Here is a 24,237-nt window from a genome sequence, read left to right as displayed (position 1 = left end):
GAAATAGAGTACTTTATAATCACTACCCAGTTATATGCATCGCGAATGCGGCATGACCCTCGCGATCTGCCACAACCCCAATTTCCCCTCCGTAGGATGTCGTGATAGCACCTAGTCTCTACGACTAGGTAACCCTAACAGTTGATAATCACTTGGCAGAACTAATTAACAAAATACTAAAACAAAGCTGAATACATGATATAACCTTCCGAAAAAAAGAATCTCATAAATACACTCCCCAAAACCGCTGGAACTGAGTCATAAGCTCTATATAATAAAAACTAAAATATCTATTATATCACTGTTTGAAAGAAAATACAACAGGTAGTAAAAATAGAGGAGGTGACTCCGAGTCTTGCGGACGTATAGCAGGTATAACTTGAAGTCTCCAAAGGTAGCTACTCAGTCAACTCTAGCGTCCGGCATAGGCAGACATGCCTAGATCTGCACAAAATGATGTGTAGTAATATAGAATGAGTACACCACAACGGTATCCAGTAAGTATCAAGTCTAACCTCAGTAGAGTAGTGATGAGGTCAGGTCAAGACACCTACCAGGGTATAAATAGACAGTATGAAATCATAATAAGGATAAATAATGGAAAGCGGAGAAATAACTGATACGAAACAGTTAACAACATGAACTAATACCGAAATTATAAGCACAGAAATAACATAAAGAGATTAGTTAAAGAGAACCAAGATGATCATATTTGGACAATAACTGACCAAAAACAAGGAAGAACAAAACAACAAGAATCACAATGAGGTACCATCTCGTGTACAATATGAATCACCACCGACATACCGCCTCGTAGATATGTATCAAGAATTACAACTGAGGTACCGCCTCGTATTCACAATTTATAATCTCAATAACAATCTTTCCTTATACCGCCGTGTGAGCCTTATATTTGAAATAGGTTTTGAAAACAATTCTGACGAAATAGCTACACGCACTTTAGCCCACCTTATGACGCTGTGTAGCTTCACGTAGTTCCCCTACAAGCAACACACACTTTAGTCCACCTTATATTGCCGCATGCATATTAACCCCAAGCATTATATCGCCGCATGCGCGTCAATATCACATCACAATAACAACTCGTACCATAAGTGCCCATATGTCACAACTTGCCAACAATCAACAATATCAATGTTTCCACAACAATAGCTCATGGCTCCACCACAACGTGTACAAAAATATCAACAACAGCAATGAATGTGAGATGCTCAACAAGGAAGAAGTTTCAACAATAATAATTTCACCTCAATGTGATAACAACTTTCATAACCTCAACACCAACAACTCAACAATGAGAGACAATGTATAACCACGATATTAAATAAGAAGTACTCATAATGGAAGAGATAACGTGTAACAATGACTTCAAATAATGGAAATCAACAAGGAAAGAGATAACATGAACAATAACTTTAAGTAATGATAATCAATAATGAAAGAGATAACACGAACAATATCTTCAAATAATGATAATCAACAATGAAAGAGATAACATGTAACATTATTAGAGGCAACAAGTTCAACTAAAGCATGGGAGCAATTTATCAATTAGAATGTAGAACAAGTGTTAACGAAATCATTTAAGGCATGTAAGGATAGACTAACACAAGTAAGAATAGAATGACTATGAGAATTTAGGCATGACACTACAATTCAATTAAAGCATGGAAAGAGTCTAAGTAGCCTAAACTGATCAAATACCACGTACAACCTGTGTACCTACTCGTTACCTTACGTACAGGACTTTCATACAGCACAATGAATCAATCAATACCAATCCTAAGGAGTAGTTCTCCCACACAAAGTTAGGCAAGATACTTACCTCAACTAGGCCAATTCAACACTCGAAAATAGCTTTTCCCTTAAAATTCGCCTCCACACGGCTCAAATCTAACCAAAATCGACTTAATATCATCAAACAATACTAAGGGAATTAATTGCAATAGACAAAACTAAGATCTATATACTTTTCTCAAAAAGTCAACAAAAGTGAACTCGGGACCCGTCCGGTCAAAACCTAGGTCCAATGGTAGATTTCGTCTACCCATGAGCCCACGAGTTCATATATGTGATTAGTTTCAAAATTCGAGTCCAAATCGACTCTCAACACTTAATTTCTTATTTTTCAAAAACTTAACAAAGTTTCACAAATTTTTACTTTGATTCACATGATTTTGATGTTAAAATATAAGATATGTTGATGAAATATGATTACAAATAGATTAAAATCACTTACCCAAAGTTTATAGGTGAAAATCCCTCTCTAAATCGCCTCCTACCGTGTCTAGGGTTCAAAAATGAGAGAATGAGAGGTGAAATCCCGACTTTCGCCCCTTATGTTCAGCTGTAGTTATCGCAATTGCTATATGATGCGAACCCTCATAATTGCGAAGAAAATCTCGCAATTGCCGCACTGACAGGCCTGGGAAGCTCTTCGCAAATGCGAAGTTGGGTTCGCAATTACGAACCCTGCTGCCCTCGTAAAAGCGACATATTAGTCGCAAAAGCGAACTACCCAAATCCCAGACCACTTCGCAATTGCAAGCTTGGCATCACAATTGCGACACCTGAGGCCCCCCTACTAAGCTCGCAATTGCAAACCTGGTGTGCACAAATGTGACACCAGAGGATGTTGCACACAGATTTCTGGTTTTCAATCCAAAACACTCTGGTACATGTCTGAAACTCACCTGAGCTCTAGAGGCTCCAAACCAAAAATTCACACAAGTCTAAAACATCATACGAACTCGCTCGCGCGATCAAAACTCAGAAATAACATCTAAAACTACGAATCGAACACCAAAACACATGAATTTCAAAGTAAAGTTCAAGAATTTATAAAGTTACAACTAAACGTACGAATCCTATCAAATCAACTTGAAATGACACCAAATTTTGAAGACAAGTTCTAAATACCATAACAGACCTATTCCAAGTCCCAAAATCAAATTCCGAGCTCGATAGCTAAAAGTCAACCTACGGTCAAACTTTTCAACTTCAAATTGCCAAATTTCGACAAATCAACACAAATCGACCTACGAACTTCCGAAATGAATTCAAGGCATATGCCCAAGTCCAAAATCACGATACGAAGCTATCGAAGCCATCAAAACAAATTTTCGAACTCGTTTTCACAAAAGTCAAAGTTCAGTTAATATTTTTAATTTGAACTTTTAAGTCAAGAATCAAAGGGCCCAAATCAACCCGAAAACTTTTCGGAACAAAACTAACCAACCCCGCAAGTCATAAAATTATTAACACATATGTGAGAAGCATAAAAAGGGGTAACATGGAGCAATTACACAAAACGACCGATCGGGTCGTTACATTCTCCCCCTCTTAAAACAAACGTTCATCCTCAAACGTGCATAAGGGCATACCTGAAGTGGTGAATAGATGAGGATAATGACTCCGCATGTCGTGCTTGGTCTCCCAGGTCGCCTCCTCGACCGGATGACCCCTCCATTGAACCTTTATTGAAGAAATGATCTTTGATCTCAACTTCCGGACCCGTTTGTCCAAGATAGCCACATGCTCTTTAATGTAAGTCAAATCCTCGTCCAATTAGACTGTGATGAAGTCTAAAACATGAGATGAATCACCATAATATTTCCGAAGCATAGATACATGGAGAACCGAATGAACCGCAGATAAACTAGGTGGCAATGCAAGCTTGTAGGCAACCTCACCAATCCTCTCAAGGATCTCAAAAGGTTTGATATACCTAGGGCTCAACTTGCCCTTCTTCCCGAACCTCATCACACCCTTCATGGGTGAAACCCGGAGCAAGACTCTCTCTCCGACCATGAATGCAACATTGCGAGCCTTCTGATCTACCTAACTCATCTGTCTAGATTGGGATATACGAAGTCAATCCTGAATCATCTTGACCTTCTCCAAAGCATCTCGAACCAAATATGTGCCTAATAACTTACCCTCTCCCGGATTAAACCACCCAATTGGGAACAACACCTTCTCCCATATAGGGCCTCATAAGGAGTCATCTGAATACTCGATTGGTAGTTGTTGATGTAGGCAAACTCCGCAAGTGGCAAGAACTGATCCCAAGCACCCCCGAAATCTATAACACGGGCGCGAAGTATATCCTCCAATATCTGAATGGTGCGCTCAGACTGTCCATCTGTCTGAGAGTTAAATGTTGTACTCAACTTAATCCGTATGCCTAGATCACGCTGTACAGCTCTCCAGAAATGCGATGTGAACTGTGTACCCCGGTCAGAGATGATGGATACCGGTACACCATGAAGCCAGACAATCTCGCGGATATAAACCTGAGCCAGTTGCTCTGAAGAATAGGTAGTCACTACCTCAATGAAAAGAGTCGACTTGGTCAACCTATCCACAATCACCCATACTGCGTCAAATTTCTTCTGAGTCTATGGGAGCCCAACAATGAAGTCCAAGGTGGATCGCTCCCATTTCCACTCTGAAATCTCAAGTCACTGAAGCAAACCACTTGGCCACTGATGCTCATACTTCACCTACTGACAATTTAGGCACTGAGCTACATACTCCACTATGTCTTTCTTCATCCTCCTTCACCAATAGTGTTGCCTCAAGTCCTGATACATCTTAGCGGCACTCGGATGAATGGAGTACAGCAAATTGTGGGCCTCTTGAAGAATCAACTCATGCAACCCATCCACACTGGGCACACATAACCGGCCCTGCATCCGCAACACACTGTCATCTCTGATAGTAACCTCCTTGGCATCGCCGTGCTGAACTGTGTCCTTGAGGACAAGCAATTGAGGTTCATCATACTGACGCTCTCTGATACGATCATATAGAGAAGACCGAGACACCACGCAAGCAAGAACTCGATTAGGCTCCGAAACATCCAATCTAACAAGCTGGTTGGCCAAGGCCTGAACATCCAATCCCAATGGCCTCTCCATTGCTAATAGATATGCTAAATTCCCCAAACTCTCCGCCTTTCGGCTCAAGGCATCAGCCACCACATTGACCTTCCTGGGATGATATAGAATGGTGATATCATAGTCCTTAAGCAACTCTAACCACATTCAATGCCGCAAGTTAAGATCGTTCTATTTGAACAGATATTGTAGACTCCGGTGGTTGGTAAAGACCTCATAAGGGATGTCGTACAAATAATGCCGCCAAATCTTCAATGCATGAACAATGGCTGCCAACTCCAAGTCGTGGACTAGATAATTCTTCTCATGGGTCTTTAGCTGTCGAGACGCGTAGGCAATCACCCTACTATCTTGCATCAACACTGCACCAAGGCCAACACGTGACGCATCACAGTACACAATATTAGACCCCGAGCCCGTAGGCAACACCAACACTTTGGTTATAGTCAAAGCAGTCTTGAGCTTTTAAAAGCTCGCCTCACACTCCTTGGGCCATCTGAAAGGAGCACCCTTATGGTTCAATCTGGTCATAGGTGCAACAATAGATGAGAAACCATATATGAAACGATGATAATATTCGGCCAAACCAAGGAAACTCCGAATCTTAGTGGCTGAAGATGGTCTGGGCCAACTTTCTACTGCTTCAATCATCTTCGGATCTACCTTGATCCCCTCACTCAAAACCACATGACCCAAAAACGCCATTGAATCAAGCCAAAATTAAGACTGAGAGAATTTTGGATACAACTTCTTCTCTCTCAAGGTCTGGCAAGTGCTGCTCATGATCTTCCCGACTATGGGAGTACACAAAGATGTCGTCAATAAACACAACGACGAATGAATCAAGATAGGGCTGGAATATACTGTTCTTCAGGTGCATAAATGTTGTTGGGGTGTTGGTCACCCCAAATGACATCACAAGGAACTCATAGTGACCATACCGAGTCCTAAAGGCATTCTTTGAAATATCTAGATCTTGAATCTTCAGTTGATGATAACCTGACCGCAAATCAATCTTCGAGAACACTCTAGCACCCTGTAGCTGATCAAATAAGTCATCAATGCGTGGCAATGGATACCTGTTCTTCACTTAACCTTGTTCAACATCCGGTAATCAATACACATGCGCATAGAACCATTCTTCTTTTTCACAAACAAGACCGGGGCACCCCACAGTGACACACTAGGCCGAATGAAACCCTTATCGAGTAACTCTTGCTACTACTCTTTTAACTCCTTCAGCCCTGCTGGGGCCATACGATATAGTGAAATAGAAATGGGCTGAGTGCCCGGCAACAGGTCAATACCAAAATCGATATCCCTATCGGGCGGCATACCTGGAAGATCCACCGAAAATATATCTAGAAAGTCTCTCACTACCGAAACTGACTCAACGGTAGGAGTATCAGCACTGACATCTCTCACAAAGGCTAGATAAGAATCACACCCTTCTTAACCATCAGTCGAGCCTTTAGAAATGTTACATCCCTGCTAGGAACATAATCTAATGCACCCTTCCACTCTAACCATGGTAAACCTAGCATAGCCAGCATCACAGTCTTGGCGTGACAATCTAGAATAACATGATAGGGTGACAACCAGTCCATTCCCAAGATAACATCAAAGTCTACCATACTAAGTCAACTCTGGTCTCAAAACCACCAATAACAACTAAACACGACCGATACACACGATCCACAATAATAGAATATCCTACAGGCATGGACTCATAAATAGGAGAACTCAAAGAATCACGAGATATATCCAAATACGGAGCAAAGTAAGATGACACATATGAATAATTGGATCCCGGATCAAATAAGATTGATGCATCTCTATGGCAAATCGGAACCATAACTGTAATGACTACGTCTGAAGCAATTGCCTCCGTCCTACCCAAAAAAGCATAGAATCTGGATTGGCCTCCCCTTCTAGGGAAACCTCTACCCGCCCGTCCCCCACCCCTAGCTAGCTTTATGGGTGGAGCGACAACTGGGGCAGCAACCATGGCTTGAGAAGTCTGTGGACCTGACTGAATCTGTGGAGCTTGAGTAGTCTGGGGAGGTGCACCCTTCCTGAGTATAGGGCAGTCTCTAACCATATGGCGGGTATCACCATACTCAAAGCAAGCTCCTGATGGGCGTGGCAGCTGGGACTGGCTCAGGCCTAGTCGGTTGGACTGACCGCTGAAGGCACCCCATACAGGAGGTGCACTAGAAAATGGCTGAGCAAAGTGTGCAACCTGAGATTTCGGCAGGAACGGTATACCACTAGAAGCTGGAAGTCCTGAGTGAACTGGATGGCTAACACAACCTCTACCATGACGGGTTGTAGCTGCAGTGTGACCACCATTAAATCCTCCCGTACCACGAGGCCTCTTGGCCTCCATGTCCTCTCTCTCACGCCCCAGCATACCCTCCAACATCCATGCAATCTTTACCACCTGCCGATATGGTGTATCTATCTCCAACTCTCGGGCTATGCTGAATCTAATACCATAGTTGAACCCCTCGATGAATCGGCGGACTCGCTCCCTAACTGTAGAAACCAAGGCAAGTGCATGTCTGGACAAGTCACTAAATTGGACAGCATACTCCGACACTGTCATAGTACCCTGGCGCAGCTGCTCAAACTCCGTGCGCGATGCATCCTTAAGGTTCTAGGTAACAAACTCCATCAAGAATAACTCTGAAAATCGAGTTCATGTAACTGAAGTTGCATCGGATGGGCTACCCTCCTCGTACACTCGCCACTACTGATATGCCGCTTCGGATAGCTGGAAAGTAGTGAAAGCAACCCCGCTCGTCTCCACAATACCCATGGTGCGGATAATACGGTGCCACTCCTCAAGAAAACTATGTGTATCCTCTGAAGCTAAAACACTGAAAGTAGAAGGGTGATACTTCTTGAACCTCTCAAGCCTAAGATGCTCCTCCTCAGATGTTGCTGCCCTAACTGCGGGTTGAACTGGAATAACAGGTTGTACCGGTATAACCTCTGGGACCTGATCAACTTGGACCCGCTGCTCTAGGGTGTGAGTCGCGGGAGTCTGAGCTCCTCCCACAGCCTGAGATGTGGCTGGTGCAAGTGGAATCAACCCCGCTTGAGCTAGAGTGCCAAACATGCTCAAGAACTGTGCGAGGGTCTCCTAAAGTGTAGGGGTGACAACAGGCGCCTCGGGTGCTTGTCTCCCAACTGGAGCTAGTGATGGCTTTTCTGCCACAGCTCGGGCAGGTTCTCTGGCTGCACCACGTTCCCCTCCTTGGCCTCCGCCCCGGCCTCGAACTCTTGTGGCTCTAGAAGGGGGCGCGGGTGTCTGATCGTCGGAGTCAACCAATTCGCATGATAAGGAATCAAAGAGGTGAAGTTTTTCCTAACAGTTTCATAGCCTCTCGAAGATAAGTACAGACGTCTCCATACCGATCTGCAAGACTCTACTAAACCTACTTACGACTCGTAACACCTATGAACCTAGAGCTCTGATACCAACTTGCCACGACCCCAATTTCCCCTCCATAGGATATCGTGATGGCACCTAGTCTCTACGACTAGGTAAGCCTAACAGTTAATAATCACATGGCAGAACTAATTAACAAAATACTAAAACAAAGCTGAATAACTGATATAACCTTCCGAAAATAGAATCTCATCAATACACTCCCCAAAACCGGTGGAATTGAGTCATAAGCTCTATAGAATAAAAACTAGAATATCTAGTACATCACTATCTGAAAGAAAATACAATAGGAAGTAAAAATAGGAAAGGTGAATCCGAGACCAGCGGACGTAGAGCAAGTATACCTTGAAATCTCCAAGGGCAGCTACTCAGTCAACTATAGCATCCGGCACGAGCAGACGTACCTGGATCTGCACAAAAAGATGTGTCGAAGCGTAGTATGAGTACACCACAACGGTACCCAGTAAGTATCAAGCCTAACCTCAGTAGAGTAGTGATGAGGCCAGGTTAAGACACCTACCAGGATATAAATAAACAGTATGAAAACATAATAAGGATAAATAATGGAAAGCGGAGAAATAACTGATACGAAACAGTTAACATCATGAACTAATGCCGAAATTGTAAGCACGGAAATAACATAAAGAGATCAGTTAAAGAGAACCAAGATGATCATGTTCAGACAATAACTGACCAAAAACAAGAAAGAACAAAACAATAAGAATCACAATGAGGTACCGCCTCGTGTACAATATGAATCACCACCGACGTACCACCTCATAGATATGTATCAAGAATCACAACCAAGGTACCGCCTCGTATTTACAATTTACAATCTCAATCACAACCTTTCCTTATACTGTCGCGTGAGCCTTACATTTGAAATAGGACAGTTTTCCCGAAATAGCTACACGCACTTTAGCCCACCTTATACCGCCGCATGCACATTAACCCCAAGCCTTATACCGCCGCATGTGCATCAATATCACATCACAATAACAGTTTGCACTCCTAGTGCCAATATATCACAACTTGCCAACAATCAACAATATCAATGTTTCCACAACAATAGCCCATGGTTCCACCATAACAGGTACAAGAATATCAACAACAACAATGAATGTGAGATGCTCAACAGGGAAGATGTTTCAACAATAACGATTTCGCCTCAACGTGATAACGGCTTTCATAACCTCAACACCAATAACTCAACAATGAGAGACAATGTATAAACATGATATTAAATAAGAATAACTCACAATGAAAGAGATAACATGTAACAATGACTTCAAATAATGGAAATCAACAAGGAAAGAGATAACATAAATAATAACTTCAAGTAATGATAAGCAATAATGAAAGAGATAACACGAACAATATCTTCAAATCATGATAATCAACAATGAAAGAGAAAACATGTAACATTTTTAGAGGCAACAAGTTCAACTAAAGCATGGGAGCAATTTATCAATTAGAATGTAGAGCAAGTGGTAACAAAATCATTTAAGGACATTAACCGAAGCCCTTGGGGCTCCAAACCAAAAATCTACACAAGTCGCAAAATATCATACGAACTCGCTCGCGTGATCAAAACACAAAAATAACATCTAAAACTACGAATCGAACACTAAAATGCATGAATTTCAAAGTAAAGTTCAAGAATTTCTAAAATTACAACTAAACGTCTGAATCCTATCAAATAAACTCGAAACGACACCAAATTTTGCAGACAAGTTTTAACTACCATAACTGACCTATTTCAAGTCCCAAAATCAAATTTCGAGATCGATAGCTAAAAGTGAACCTACGATCAAAATCTTCAACTTCAAATTGTTAAATTTTTGCAAATCAACACAAATCTACCTACGGACATCTGAAATAAATTTCGGGTATACGCCCAAGTTCGAAATCACGATATGAAGCTATCGGAGCCATCAAAACATAGTTTCGGGCTCGTTTTCACAAAAGTCAAGGTTTGGTCAACATTTCTAATTTGAACTTATAAGTCAAGAATTAAAGGGTCCATATCAACCCGAATATTTTCCGGAACGAAACTAACCAACCCCGCAAGTCATAAAATTATTAACACACATGTGTGAAGCATAGAAAGAGGTAACGGGCGCGCAATTACACAAAACGACCGATCGGGTCATTACACGATCGCGTAGAAGAAAAAATCACATTGCCCTGAATAAGCCTTCGCTCGCGGCAACACCCTCACGAATGAGTAGAATAAACGCCAACCAAGCCTGCCAAGCATCGCGATCATGACCCATATACGCGACCGCGAATAACTAATCACCCAAGAATCACGAACGCGCCCAGCTAGCCACTAAACCTCCACGAATGCATCTCAACTACCGGGAACGCGTAAAGTAAAAACACCCAACTCCCACATACACATCGCGATCGCAGTTGAATCTTTGCTATCGCGAAGAACACCTGGAGCATTAGAAAACCACCAACTCATTCAACTTCTGAAATGGTCTGAAATCAATCTGAAGCACACCCGAGCCCCTCGGGACCCCGTCTGAAGATGCCAGCAAGTCCCAAAACATAAGACAGACCTACTCGAGGCCTTAAATCACAAATAATAACATCAAAACGACGAATCACACCTCAATTCAAGCTTAACGAATTATTTCAAATTCCAAACTTACGGCGAACACGTTTAAGCAACTCAGAATCACCTCAAATTTTGCACACAAGTTTCAAATGTCATAACAAACCTATTCCAACTCTCAGAAGAACAACCCGAACCTGATATCAACAAAGTCAACTCCTGGTTAAACTTATGAACCTTCCAAACCTTCAAATTGTCAACTTTCACCAATTATGGCCTAACCCTTCTAGAAGCCCCCAAATGCAAATTCGGGCATACGCCCAAGTCCAAAATCACCATCCAGACCTAACAGAATCATCAAAATTTTTATACAAGGTCAAATACACAAAAGCCAAACTTGGTCAACTCTTCTAGCTTAAAGTTTCCAAAATGTGAATCATTCCTCCAAATCAATCCTGAACCACTCGAAAACCAAAACCGACAATACACGCAACTCATAATATACCATATGAAGCTACTCAAGACCTCAAACCACCGAACGAAGTGCAATGGCTCAAAACGACCAGTCGGGTCGTTACAGTGTTGCCGCGGACCTGACAACCCCATCACACAAATGGGACATTGTCCTGTAAAATGGCCATAACTTTCTATAGAAATATCCAAATAACAAACGGTTTGATGCGTGGAATGCAAAATGGGAAGTAAGTGACTCATGAATTTGTGCTTTAAGGCCTGACACTTATAGGAAATTTTGAGAGGCCTTACAAGAATTATAACTTTACGTGACTCTACTAGAAATAATAAAAGATAAAAACAACTCAATTTCTTCATCTAAGAGATGCATCTCTGATTTGCTTTGAACAACCACAAATTGAAAGGCATTTTGTTCATAGAAACTCAATTGAATCTTATTCTTTGTTTTCATGAACCTTCTTTTCACACTGTATCTTTCATAATTATGTGGACATACACTGATATGTCCAAAAACATTTTGACTGTAAGATTGATATGGAAATAGAAATATTTGCATGGTAGGTGTCAATCTGTTGGCTCTTAACTATTATCTTTGTGCAATCCACTGAATATTAAAGTTTGAGTTATTTGGGGTGAAAAAGAATTGCAATGTAATCTCCAACTAGTAATTATTTATATGAGGTGTGAATTGTGGCCGAGTTATACTAGTAACTTTCCTGTTAAGAAATTGTGGTAAAAGGACTTAAGTTGCACTAATCTTTCAATCGTGACTATGCTATTAAAAGGGGTTACTGGTGTAAATAGCCTCTTTAGCAACACTAGATAAGTGAAAAGCAACAAAGCGACACTCCCTGGAAGGCTAATAGCTTGTTTGGATGGTTGTTACCCATCATTTTATAATGTATTGTATTGTATCGTTTTATGAATATAATGTTTGTATAGATTGTATTGTTTGCTATTATTAAATAATATTTTGCTGTTTGGTTTGACTGTATCATAATGTATTGTAATGGATAAGTTTACTAAAATACCCTAAATTATTTAAATATTAAATTTATCAAGAATTACGCATAAAAATTAATTTAAGAAAACCCCTTTCAACTAATTTATCGCCAAATATGTCTTATAAATAGATTAAGCAATTAAATTCATGCAAATTCTGACAAAATTAGCAATTTTACGTTGTAGTTGGAAGTAGCAGAAGTTAGGGAAAAAAAGGGATGAAGACAAAGCAGGTTATATATGGGAGATTTGGAGTTAAAATAAAAAAGAGTAAAAAAGAATTATGGAGTAATAAGTTAGTATAAGGCCTCGTAAAAGTTTACTAGAAGTCGGGGTTTCGTGGTACCGAGGTAGGCTAATGTGTTTGAGGATTTTAAAGCTCGACGTAGTACAAACTTTTTGGATTGTACAGTATGTCATGAAGTTGAAGGAAAATTTTTATAGAACGTGGCGTTTCTACGATCCACTATGCGACCACCAGAACCTCTTCGCGGACCGCATATCATCCGCAGAGTGCAACATAACTTGAGCCAATTTTTGAAGATCATTTTGTGATCAAGTATGCGGCCGCATAATCATTTTGCGAGCCGCACAATCTGTCGCAGAACCAGCATGAAGATTTTCGGAGGGAGATTTCGCGGCGCGTTATGCGACCGCATAACCGTTCTACGGGCCGCATAACGACTGCATACCTAACCAGGCCTGCCTAGTTTTTGGGACCATTTTTGCGGTCCCCTTTGCGGACCGCATACTCGTTTTGCGGTCTGATCCTGCGACCGCAGACCCGGCTTCGTAAGCTTAAGTTTGAAAAATTTTCACCCGATCCCATTTTTTATAAAACGACCTTGGGGTTTTTTTAGAGGGTTCCAACTCCTATTTTAGGGAGAGGAAAGTGCTCTAGAGAGAGAGGGAGAATCCCTAAGCATTTTGTTCATCAATCCTTGCTCAAGTATTAGAGAATTCACAAGGAAAACCTACAAGGTCTTCATCCAAGAGGTAAGGTTCCATACCCTAATCTTCAATTTCGAATTTGGGGTAGAAGATGGGTAACAGAGAGTGTGGTTCTTGGGTGTGAGAGTGTTATTTATGTATGCATGTACCACCAAGGTTTGTGGGAAGGTTGTTGTGCTCAAATGAGTAAATATTGGGTTGTAGGATGAAGGAATCCACCATAGGAGAACCTTGAAATCATAATGCACATCTAGTGCTTGATAAGATGCTTAAATGAGCTGAAACCACGAATATCTTCTTAATTATAGTTTTAATTTTATTATGTCTCTAAATAGATTGAAGTTGCTAGGATTTCTGGGACACTGTAGTAATTTAAGGAAAAATCAAAGCAAGGTATGTTAGCTAAACGTCTCTCTTAGAATTGAATCCCACAATGTTCTCGTACGTCTCAAGTATGATGGGCCAAGTTCTTATTTCTCATGTTCCGAGATATTCATTATAAATTTGACTATTCCGAATAAGCTTTGTGTCGAAAGATATATGTTCAAAATGTGTTCCGAATGCTCTTATCATATTATGTTATCCTTCGAGAATGTGTTCAGAGTATGGGTTGTGTATTAGAATGTTATGACTTCAAGTCGTGTTTCAAATGAAAGTTATTATGCCAAATTGTGGAAGAAAACTTGGTGCTTAAGACTCTTAATTGCTCATATCTGTACTTACAGTCTTGATTAGAAAAGCCTTGTTGTTGATAATCCATGATGATGCTTGAAAGTGGAAGGGGTGAGTATGAAATATGAAATACGGCCGACGTACCAAGAATGCTATTACATTTGTGGCCACTAGTGCCAATGAAATGAATAAAGGTATAAAAGATTATGAAATGAGCTGAAAATCCTTTATATAATAAACATTTTGGGAGTATCGTTAGTCACCAAGGAAGGGTAGGTTAAAATAATCTAACACCGAAACTACACGTGCCGGTGTATGAGTGATTGAGGGATAAATCCCCGTACTAATGTGTTGAGGATATTCCCCTTAAATGGGATGAGTTTGATGTGTTGAGATTATTCTCCTTAATTGGGATGAGATGATTTCTAGCGGAGTGTGATGTCGATCCACCCGACATGGTGGTGAGACGGCCTAGCCTATCGGGTCGTGATCAGATGCCATACCGCGCACATAGTGGTGATTGTGATTGCAATTGGATGTCTTTGGTGAGACGGCCTAGACGATAGGGCCGTGATCGGACTCCGTTCTAAAAATACGGTAGTATATCGGTACTAAAAATCTCCTAACCTAAAATATTGAAATTTACTTCTTATCTTGCTCCTAACTTGATGCTTTGGTATTGTTTGAGGCCTCCATTTCTCCTATGATTGTTTCTCCGTATATTGTTACTCGTTCTATTGAGAGGGTGTTTAGTCTTACATATTAGTACTATTCCATATGTACTAACGTCCCTTTTGCCGGGGGCGCTGCATCATTAATGGATGCAGGTGGTTCCACAGCAGGCGGCATTGATTAGTGATAGCGGTACACCCTCTTCCCAGCTAACTTAGTGAGCCCCACTTCATTTTGGGATTGTGTATCTTTTGTTCCTTGTGCATTATGTTTTGAGGTATAGTCGGGGCCTTGTTGCTGGCACTATCATAGTACTCTTTTGTATTCGTTAGAGGTTTCGTAGACATTGTGTGGGTTGTACATTGGTGTTGGAAAAGTTAAACTAGAATTGTTCTAATTGTATCACATGTTCTACTTCAAACTATGAATGTGTAATATTTTTTTGGAGATTATACGTGAAGTAACTAATGGTAATGAAATTGTGTTATTCACGTGATCTTCTTATTGTCTAATTAATGGGAATGCACCTTCACTTTATCCATGGGTAAGTTCGGGTAGAAGGCATCTAGCAGTCTTGCTAGACCGGGTTATCTCGGTTGAGCGCCGGTCGCGCTCCCGAGGTCGGGGCATGACAGTTAGGGCATAATTGGAAAGAAAAATAGGAAACAATCCCACCACACCAAATGAGTTGTTTCAAAAAATTAGACTTTTTATTATTACGGAATAATAAATTTAATAATATAATACAAATAATTTTGATAAAATAATCAAAATAACATTATTGTTTTGGGATAATAATACAATAGATACAACGAGTAACAACCATCCAAACAAGCTGTAAAACTCCATGTCTTTAGTACTTCTTTTATCCTTTTTTTTCCCCTTGATATTCTAGTATCAATTAAGAGTTAACGGATTCCGAGTCTCGTTTTTGACAAAAGAATGTCAGCTTGGTCAGCTCTCCGGCGATCTCCACGCTCGGTCCATCGTCTGTACATAAACCAATTCCGCCATATTCGTCATTTAAGTGGAAGTGATAATCCAGAAAGCAGTCCAATTTCTTTCCTCAAATGGGTTGGTGGAATCACTTTAGCTTTCGCACTTTACTCTTATTCTCTCCCCAATTCTTCTTTGTCTTTTGCTGATACTTCACAATCTCTTCATCATCCTCCACCTAAATATCTCATTGGAGGTAATTTCCACTAAATGCTAATTTATTATGCTAATGCTACTGTATCTTTCTTATTTCTGAATATGACTACGGTTCACTTGTATTTTGCAGATGCTTACAGAAGAAAAGTATTCTTTAATTATGAAAAGCGTATCCGGATGCGAAGTCCTCCTGAAAAGGTAATTGTAATTTATATTTAAGTCAACAAATATTTTTATGCTTTCGTTAAGCTTGTTTGTCATTTGCCATCAATAATTCTTCTATAGCTTCTCCATGTAATTAATTGACTAATAAATTAAAAAACATATTTTTGTTTCCTTTTCTATTATGTGGACGACTAAAATTGGTGTTTCCTGTAATCAAATGAGGGAAAGCTGTTCAGAATCTTATGCAATGTGATGTTGACTTTGATTGTTTATATTTTTCTATTGATGATCGTTTTATCATCAGTAGATAGATATTTCTAGATGAGTAAACTTAGTAATATCAGAGTTTTATCCATATCCAAATTTTTTATCCATTAAGAGTTCAGCTCCTTTGTAGTTAGGCTATGTGTTACTTTGGGTGTTCTTTCTCATTAATATTTCCAACTTGTTCCAAACTATTTCTTTCCACTCCTAAACATCCTTATAACCTTCCAAAGTCCAAATCATATCCCACATATATCCACTTCACCAAATGGTATTATCCATATTCGTAGTCGTCGTTAGCACATAAATAACACATTTAGCACGTAATAACCCCATTTTGGGACTTGGATACTATCAAACTTAGCACAGTTACATGTGTATATATACAAAGGGGAGAGAAAACTAGAGATATCTATGAATGAAACAATGAAGAGAAGCTTGAGTGAGAAATGTGATTTTGGGAGAGAAAACCCAACTGCTTCATTGATGTACTGTGTCTGTATGTGTATATATACAAAGGTAAGAGCATGTGTGTATGTGTGCACTGACAGCTGTCAACAACTGTGACTAGTGGTGGCAAAATGGTTAAAAGAAAGCAGTTAACCGCAGGTATTATTCACTAAAAAGCGGGTTGGATAATGAACTTTTTAAAAACGGGTCAAATATGGATAAGAACCATATTATCCATTTAGAAAATGGATAACCAATGAGTAACCAATGGATAACTAATGGGTTTAACTTTTACATTTGTAAAGTCTAAATTGGAGGTTCATCAAGTTTGGGAGACTAGAAATTCTACCAAAAGTGATCATATTCAAGAAGTCATCCGCCGATTAACCCGTTTCTTATCCGTATTTAACATGGGGTCGGGTCGGATAATTTATCCGTTTTTTCATTACCCGTTTTCGACCCGAACCATATCCGATCCGACCCGCTCGTTTGCCACTCCTAATTGTGACTAACCTCCACTAACTAACAGCTAAGCAACTAAGCACTACTAACTGACCAGCTAAGCTAAGCTAACTAACCAATTAAAATGTGTAATACAAACCTAAGTTGCTCAGACTCGGGTACGGGCATCCGATACGGGTACGGATCCGAGTGTCGAATTCGGCAAAATAGATTCGGGGGTGCGGATCCATGTATGGATACGGGTGCGGGGATTCGGCTAAAAAAATTTAAAATTATAAAAAATAGAGCTATAAGTCCGAACTCAGAACACGACCCCTTGAATTCTTGGTTTTTCTGGAACACAAAGCAGCAAATATGAGACAAAAGTACTTCAATATTGAAGGTATGCCATTTCGCATGTCTTAAATCTGTTTAATTTTTAATTTTGAGAAATCAAAATCTCAATTTCTCCCTAAATTTGTCGATGCACTCAGGTCAAAGTATCCGAAGTTAGTTGACCGAATAGGGGACGTATCCCGCTCCCGCACCCGCTCCCGTCCCGTGTCGAGACGGGTGCGGCACCAAAAACGAAGAGTCCGCGCAACTTAGATACAAACAAGATATACAGGCTCAATACCCTCCCTCAAGTTGGTGGTGAGGCTCTCATAACCAACTTCCCCAGAATTGCTGAATGCTTAATCCCAGCGAGGGCCTTCGTTATTATGTTAGCAAGCTGTTCAGTAGTGGCCGCATGATGAAGTTAAATCAGGCCATCTTGAAGCTCGTTTCTCAAAAAATGACAGTCAACTTCTATATATTTGTTCCTCCCATGAAAAACAGGATTTCTGGCTATACGTATAGCAGATTAACTATCACAGTGTACAACAATTGGAGTGGAGAAAGGGACACTAAATTCTTAAAAAATTCTACTCAGCCATACCAATTCCCAACTACTATCTTCAATGACCAATACTCTGCTTATGCCGAGGACAAGGAAATAGTTCCTTGTTTTTTGGACTTCCAGCTCACAGGACTGCTCTCCAATCCAATAGCACCAAATACCCACTGACTTCCTAGAATCAGGGCATGCAACCCAATCAGAGTCACAATAAGCTCTAATTGTGTAGTCAGAATCTTTGGACATGAAAATCCACATGTAGGGTTTTTCTTTAGATACCTTAGCAAATGGAAAGCTTCTTGCAAGTAAGGCTCCCTGGGATCTTGCATGACCTTGCTTAGATGTTGAACACTGTAAGCTATATCCAATTCTGTATTTGTAAGGAAATTTAACTTCCCAACTTTCTATAGTAAGATGGATCTGGTTGTGCTGCTCCCTCTATTTTCATCTTCACAACAGATCTATTCCAGCATGTTATATGTATCCTTTAACAACCAATCTAGCTTTAAAACTCTCTATACTGCCTTTAGCTTTGTATTTAGCTTGTACACCCAGTTGCATCCAATTGCTTTCTTATCATCTGACAAAGGCACAGGTCCCAAGTGTTATTTGCATATAAGACTTCAAACTCTTGTGTCATAGCTCTTTTCGAAAGAAAGAGCAATCAACTATATGCTTAATCATGCCCCAGGAATCCCTAGATTTGCCAAGTAGGATTGAATGCTGCCTCCTCATGTGATGAGGACTCACTGTCATGACAAACATTTCTTACAAGTGATTGACTCGCAGGAGTTAGAACTTCAGGTGAAATGTGGTCGTTTACAGAAATTAACGCATTGAGAGATAAACAGGAACCAGTCTGAGAGGATGAAGCATGGTTGTGTGTGGTATTTGGCTTGAGATTAGGAATGGTGTAAATGTAGTCATTTAGATAGTCAAGAGTTTTGTGTTGCCCGTGAGATTTCCTAGATTCTAAGGGTTGTGGTTCCGGATTCTGATTATGCAAGAAGGAAGTCTCTGGTGACATGTGTGGCGGAGTGTAATGGTGATGAAGGGTGAGGAGGTGGCATATTAGGTGATGTAACATGCAAATCTCTATGATAATAGCTTTTCATTAGCTAAACAATCAACAAAAGGAACAGATTTAAGCACTGAAGGACAACTAGTATTGTCAGAAGATGGAGTAAAAGGAAAAACACTTTCATGAAACACTACATCTCTAGAAACATGTATCCTCTTAGTGGCCAAGCTCAGAAACTTGTAGCCTTTTATCCCAAAGGGATATCCTACAAAAACATAAGGGATGGTTCTTGGTTCAAATTTGTCTCTATGGACTTTAGGGACAATGGAGTAACAAAGGCAGCCAAAAGATATTAGGTAAGAGTAATTTGGTTTCTTCTTATATATAAGCTCAAAAAAGGCATTTGTTTTTCCAATAGGTTGTAGGGAGTCTAATGATGATGTGAGTTGTAGTCAGGATGCATTCCCCCTAATACTTGGGTGGTAATTTTGACTGAAATAGAAGTGCCCTGTGCAGTCTCAAGGAGATATTTATGCTTCCGTTCTACCACACTATTTGGTTATGGTGTATAAGGGCAGGTTTTTTGGTGGATAATCTCCTTAGTCTGGTAATATTTACTTGTAGTAATATTGGACTTAGTGCATGGCATCATCAGTCAGGAAAATTCCCTGTAGTAGGTGCATTGTGTCCTTAAGTGGTCCTGTGAAGACAATCTTCTATGCTTCACTTTCCCCTATAATACTTTTAAGATATGTTGGTGATGGTGCCCTAATCTGAAAGCTCTGGAAAAGCAAGATCTCATGGTTGAACTGCATTTGACATGTATGTTGCAGCAAGAATTGAACAATTTGTGCGTCCAAGCGGGCCCTTTTGGACTTCCCTGACCTACTTGATGACATTTCCCGAATTGGCTGAAAGCATTTCTTTTGCTTCTAATTGTATACTGGGATATTGTATTTGTGTTTGTGAACTGAAAAGATATCAATTTTCATCTCTAGAATCCTCCAAAAATCTCTATCAAGCCTGTCAAGCCTGTGATTTACATGGGGTTCCATAGTTAACTTTTTGTTTCAACATTTTGTGGTTTTCTCGAAGGTGTTTGAGTACTTTGCATCTTTTGAAGCCGATGATGGAGAAATATTTATGACACCAGCAGATCTAATGAGAGCAGTTGTTCCTGTGTTCCCTCCATCTGAATCACACCTCGTGAGAGATGGATATCTTAGAGGTGAAAGAAGTCCCGGTGAACTGCAATGTGCCCCTTCAAAGTTTTTTATGCTTTTTGACACAAACAGTGATGGCCGTGTATCTTTCAAAGAGTGAGTCCAAGTCTCAATGCAGTCATAAAATCTCTTGTTTTCTCTATTCAATTCATTATTTTTCCATAATAAAGTTATCTTCCTCTTATCTTGGCTTTCTCTGTTTTTTCCTGAATTCCTTCCATTTCACATTTAAGCTTTAGAATCATTCAGGTTGAGTTATAGCCATACATGTTAAAGACTGAAAAAGCCTTTAATTTCTTGAAAATTTACAGGTATATATTCTTTGTCACCCTGCTCAGTATCCCTGAATCAAGTTTTTCAGTGGCATTCAAGATGTTTGATCTCGACTGTAATGGGTAGGAGTCTATTTTCAACTTTTGAATATTGCAATTTGTGAAGCAGGGATGCAACTACAATTGTTCTTTCCCTTCTTGTAAGATTCTTTTTTCTTTCTTTTTTTCTTGTGAGATTGAAATCTTGGCAATCTTGTTTTCCTGTGGACCATGGTGGTGCTTGGATTGTATCGAATACCTATGGATCTCTATAAAGGAGTATGCTCGGAAAGGGGAAAAAGAATATATAATAAACTTTTTCCACAAGTTTGATAGATCACTTTGATAAGAATGTAAGACCTAGCATACGGGGGATCTGTCATGTCAATTAGTGAACGGATACGAGGATATGGCAGGTACCTCCTTATGTTTACTTCTGCGCTGGGATGCGGAAGCAGTTTCCAGTTTTGTATACTGATTTTTGCTAGTTGCGAGGCTTGGAAAATTTCTGTTTTCTACTTCAGTAACGTATAATTGTGCGAGTTAGATAAGGACACTTTGATGATTATCGTTTTATTTCTTTCTCTACTCTATTAAAATCATGCTAAGAACTGTGAAGAAAAAGTAGATATATCACTGTCATAATTAAACTAACTGTGCATTTGTTTTTGTTTGCATATTATGGTGATTGAGTATGGAAGTGTTGAGCTCTATGGCTTTGATAATAACAACTTAATGATTGGACTTAGCTGTAAGGTAATATCAATTGTTTGTAGAGATGGCATTTTCCAGTCAATTTGCATGATAGAATGACTGTTGACTTATTTATTTGGGGAGGTTTGAGGGATGAACACCAGAAGCTCAAGTTGATCAATTGTATGTGTTTTATTCACGCTGTCATGTTTCTCATGCTGTTGGTATATCTGTCAGACTTACGAAGAACTAACTTTGTCTGGTCTAATAAGTTAGTGCTTATATTGTGACAGCGAGATAGACATTGATGAATTCAAGAAAGTAATGACTTTGATGCGAACTCACAACAGACAAGGTGCTCATCACAGCGATGGACTTCGAGGGGGGCGTAATTTAGGTGGTCATGTAGAGAATGGAGGTCTGTTGCAAGACTTCTTTGGTGAAGATGGGAAGAAACGCCTCCAATATGATAGATTTGTCCGATTCTTGAGAGATCTGCATGAAGAAGTATGTGAACTTTAATCATCACATGCAAAATAGGGAAAACAGAAAACAAGAACTAGTTTGACTTTTATTTGCCATTGTCCTGTTACTATATGTTGTTTGTGTTGCAATGATTTTCAATTATCCTTCCCTTATCTTATGATTATTGTAATTACCCTTACTATTATTTTTGAGAGAAAGCCAGTTGCATTTATTATGTTAACATTCAAATCATTACTCATCAGTCCTATATTTCTGAGAAGAAAAAAGTGGCTCATTTTGTACCTCACTTACAAAAGCACCTGGTTTCAGGATTTATTACTATGTCTCTATATATATTACTTATTTTAGTACCTAAGTAATTTCTTTTTTTCTGCATCTTTGTTGGGACTTGTGTCTAAGAAGAATATAGGCGGGATATGTTCTGCTGTTATAATTGGATAGGGAAAAGGAGGGAAAGATCTTACTTAACCTGTGTGTTTGGTCAGCTTCTGAATGACCAAGGTGCATGACGAATAGGGTTAGATTAGCAGAGAGTGTATATTTTGGTGTTCCGTGCTTGACACCCCCTCTCCCCTAGCTACGAATGTCAATTACATATAGGCCATCATCAATGAACTAGTAAAAGTGATATTCCCTCCCTCTCAGGTGTGATCCTGAATTGTTAATTCTACGCTGTTGTAATTTTTGTGCTTCACAGATGCTAAAATTGGAGTTTGCCCACTATGATTACAAGTTTCGGGGGACCATTTCAGCAAAGGATTTTGCCCTGTCCATGGTTGCTGCTGCTGATTTGAAGTACTTAAACAAGTTGCTTGATCGAGTTGATGATTTAGATAATGAGTCACCGCTAAGTCGTATTAAGATTTCATTTGAGGAATTCAAAAGTTTTGCTGAGCTGCGGAAGAAGCTGCAACCGTTTTCACTAGCACTTTTCTGTTTCGGGCAAGTGAATGGTCGTTTGACAAGAATTGATTTTAAAAGAGCTGCTTCTCAGGTATGCGTTCTTTGTTTCTCTCTTCCATCTATCAGTCAGCTTTTCCCATGTGTGCATGCATGCATTTGACATTTACCGTTTCAACTCCCTGTTGGATAATATTTTCCGTCGTCATCGTGAAGTCATTTCAGGATTGTCCTTGGCTGTAGGATGATACTCAAGTGTTGTACCTCTGGTGTTTTAACTGGAACGTTCTTTATATGTTTAGGTGCTTGTTTAGTTTTCAAGTTTCTTCTGACCAAGTATTAAACAGGTATGTGGAGTTTCTCTCACTGACAACGTGATAGAAATTGTCTTCCATGTTTTCGATACAAATCATGATGGAAATTTAAGCTCAGACGAGTTTATTCGAGTCTTAGAGAAGCGAGAAAGGGATATTGCTGAGCCAACCGAAGCAGGTATCCTTAACTTCGTGTCGTGCTATGGGAATTCCACACGAAACTATAAATCATACTTGCTTTCTTCATGGTCAGCCTCTTGTTGACGGGATGAGGACCTACTGGCATATTGATGAATGATATCTAGTTGAATGATATCCTGGATATTTTTTTATTTCAATAAACCCTGTGAAGGGGAGTCTTGGCGCATCAACAAGAGTTGTCGCGTGTAGTTGGAGGTCAATGGTTCGAGTCATGAAAACAACCTCTTGCATAAAGTCAAGGTAGGGTTGCATATAATATGGTTGGGAACTACCTCGAACCCCGCATAACGAGAGCTTAGTGCACTAGACTGCCATTTAAATAGGGTATGCTACTATTTAACTATTATAGCCTGCTGCAACTTTAAGTCCAGAAAATTGTTCAGGACCTTGAGGTTTGATCCTGTTAGTAATGGTCAAATATGAAACTGTAGCAGGAAGTCTTTAAAGGTATCAAAATTGTAAATTTAATTATGTCACCACTAAGGTTAGTAACATGCTGCAGTTTGATGTTATTCAATTTTAGTTCCTGTTAGTGGGTAATTCATGTTTTACCATTTTATTTCCAAGGAGAGAAATCCCAACCCACCCCACCCCCCCACACCCCACCCCCCCAAAAAAAAAAAAAAAAAAAGAGGAAGCAGCAGCCTTGCTGCGAAGTGCGAACAATGAAAACAAGAGATAGGTATGGTAACTGGCTTTACTTCTTCCTTTTATTTAGCCTTATTTGATTGCTAACTTAATAATTTTCTAAATCATGCTTGCATCAAAGGATATGTCTTGGGTCAATGAAGTGAATAAAAATCATGGAAGATCGATTTCAAATTCCAATAGAGATAAAAGAAAGTTAATTGATTTTTTTCCATGTATTTAAACTTTGGTGGATAGAATTGCTCGATCTCTGTGCTAGTAAAATGAAGAAATACACAATATATGTATGAGAGAAATTGGTTGATAACAAGTGGCTAAATAGCGATGTGACATGTGGATTCGAGAATAGACGGAAGT

The 24,237-nt window shown here is 39.7% G+C and overlaps 2 protein-coding genes across 4 annotated transcripts; one reads left to right on the top strand and one right to left on the bottom strand.

The window, feature by feature from the left end:
• Window positions 1-3,947: 3,947 nt before the first annotated feature.
• LOC138906013 (uncharacterized) lies at window positions 3,948-7,530 on the bottom strand. The gene is made up of 5 exons (XM_070194531.1): window positions 6,640-7,530; window positions 5,864-5,964; window positions 4,896-5,016; window positions 4,645-4,778; window positions 3,948-4,380 (listed from the first exon to the last, which is right to left on the bottom strand). The coding sequence occupies exons 1-5, from the start codon at window positions 7,528-7,530 to the stop codon at window positions 3,948-3,950; spliced, it is 1,680 nt and encodes a 559-aa protein (XP_070050632.1).
• An 8,016-nt stretch (window positions 7,531-15,546) lies between these two features.
• Window positions 15,547-23,772, top strand: LOC104117469 (calcium uptake protein, mitochondrial). Of its 3 annotated transcripts, XM_009628531.4 has the most exons (8): window positions 15,547-15,905; window positions 15,996-16,063; window positions 20,200-20,423; window positions 20,639-20,722; window positions 21,625-21,838; window positions 22,515-22,811; window positions 23,065-23,209; window positions 23,285-23,772. In XM_009628531.4, exons 1-8 carry the CDS (start codon window positions 15,656-15,658, stop codon window positions 23,293-23,295), a joined length of 1,293 nt encoding a protein of 430 aa, XP_009626826.1. In that variant the 5' UTR covers window positions 15,547-15,655; the 3' UTR covers window positions 23,296-23,772. The 3 variants fall into 3 exon arrangements, with proteins under 3 accessions (XP_009626826.1, XP_009626825.1, XP_018633558.1); XM_009628530.4 differs by having other exon boundaries at window positions 23,065-23,772; XM_018778042.3 differs by lacking the exon at window positions 23,285-23,772 and having other exon boundaries at window positions 22,934-23,138.
• The last annotated feature ends 465 nt before the right edge of the window (window positions 23,773-24,237 follow it).

This window comes from Nicotiana tomentosiformis, chromosome 2 (genome assembly GCF_000390325.3).
Source record: "Nicotiana tomentosiformis chromosome 2, ASM39032v3, whole genome shotgun sequence".
Lineage (NCBI taxonomy): Eukaryota > Viridiplantae > Streptophyta > Magnoliopsida > Solanales > Solanaceae > Nicotiana > Nicotiana tomentosiformis.
The sequence above is the reverse complement of the archived record's forward strand: the minus strand, read 5'-3'. Positions and strand labels throughout refer to the sequence as shown.

Excerpts from the sequence above, each read along its gene's own strand:
- LOC138906013 (XM_070194531.1), bottom strand. The coding sequence starts at position 7,530 with ATGACAGTGTCGGAGTATGCTGTCCAATTTAGTGACTTGTCCAGACAT. Across the intron at positions 5,965-6,639 it reads CTATTTATGAGTCCATGCCT|CTACAGGGTGCTAGAGTGTT; the intron begins GTAGGATATTCT and ends TTATTTGATCAG. Across the intron at positions 5,017-5,863 it reads AAGAATGCCTTTAGGACTCG|GAAGGTCAATGTGGTGGCTG; the intron begins GTATGGTCACTA and ends ATATCATCCCAG.
- LOC104117469 (XM_009628530.4), top strand. The coding sequence starts at position 15,656 with ATGTCAGCTTGGTCAGCTCTCCGGCGATCTCCACGCTCGGTCCATCGT. Across the intron at positions 16,064-20,199 it reads TGCGAAGTCCTCCTGAAAAG|GTGTTTGAGTACTTTGCATC; the intron begins GTAATTGTAATT and ends GTTTTCTCGAAG. Across the intron at positions 20,424-20,638 it reads GGCCGTGTATCTTTCAAAGA|GTATATATTCTTTGTCACCC; the intron begins GTGAGTCCAAGT and ends GAAAATTTACAG.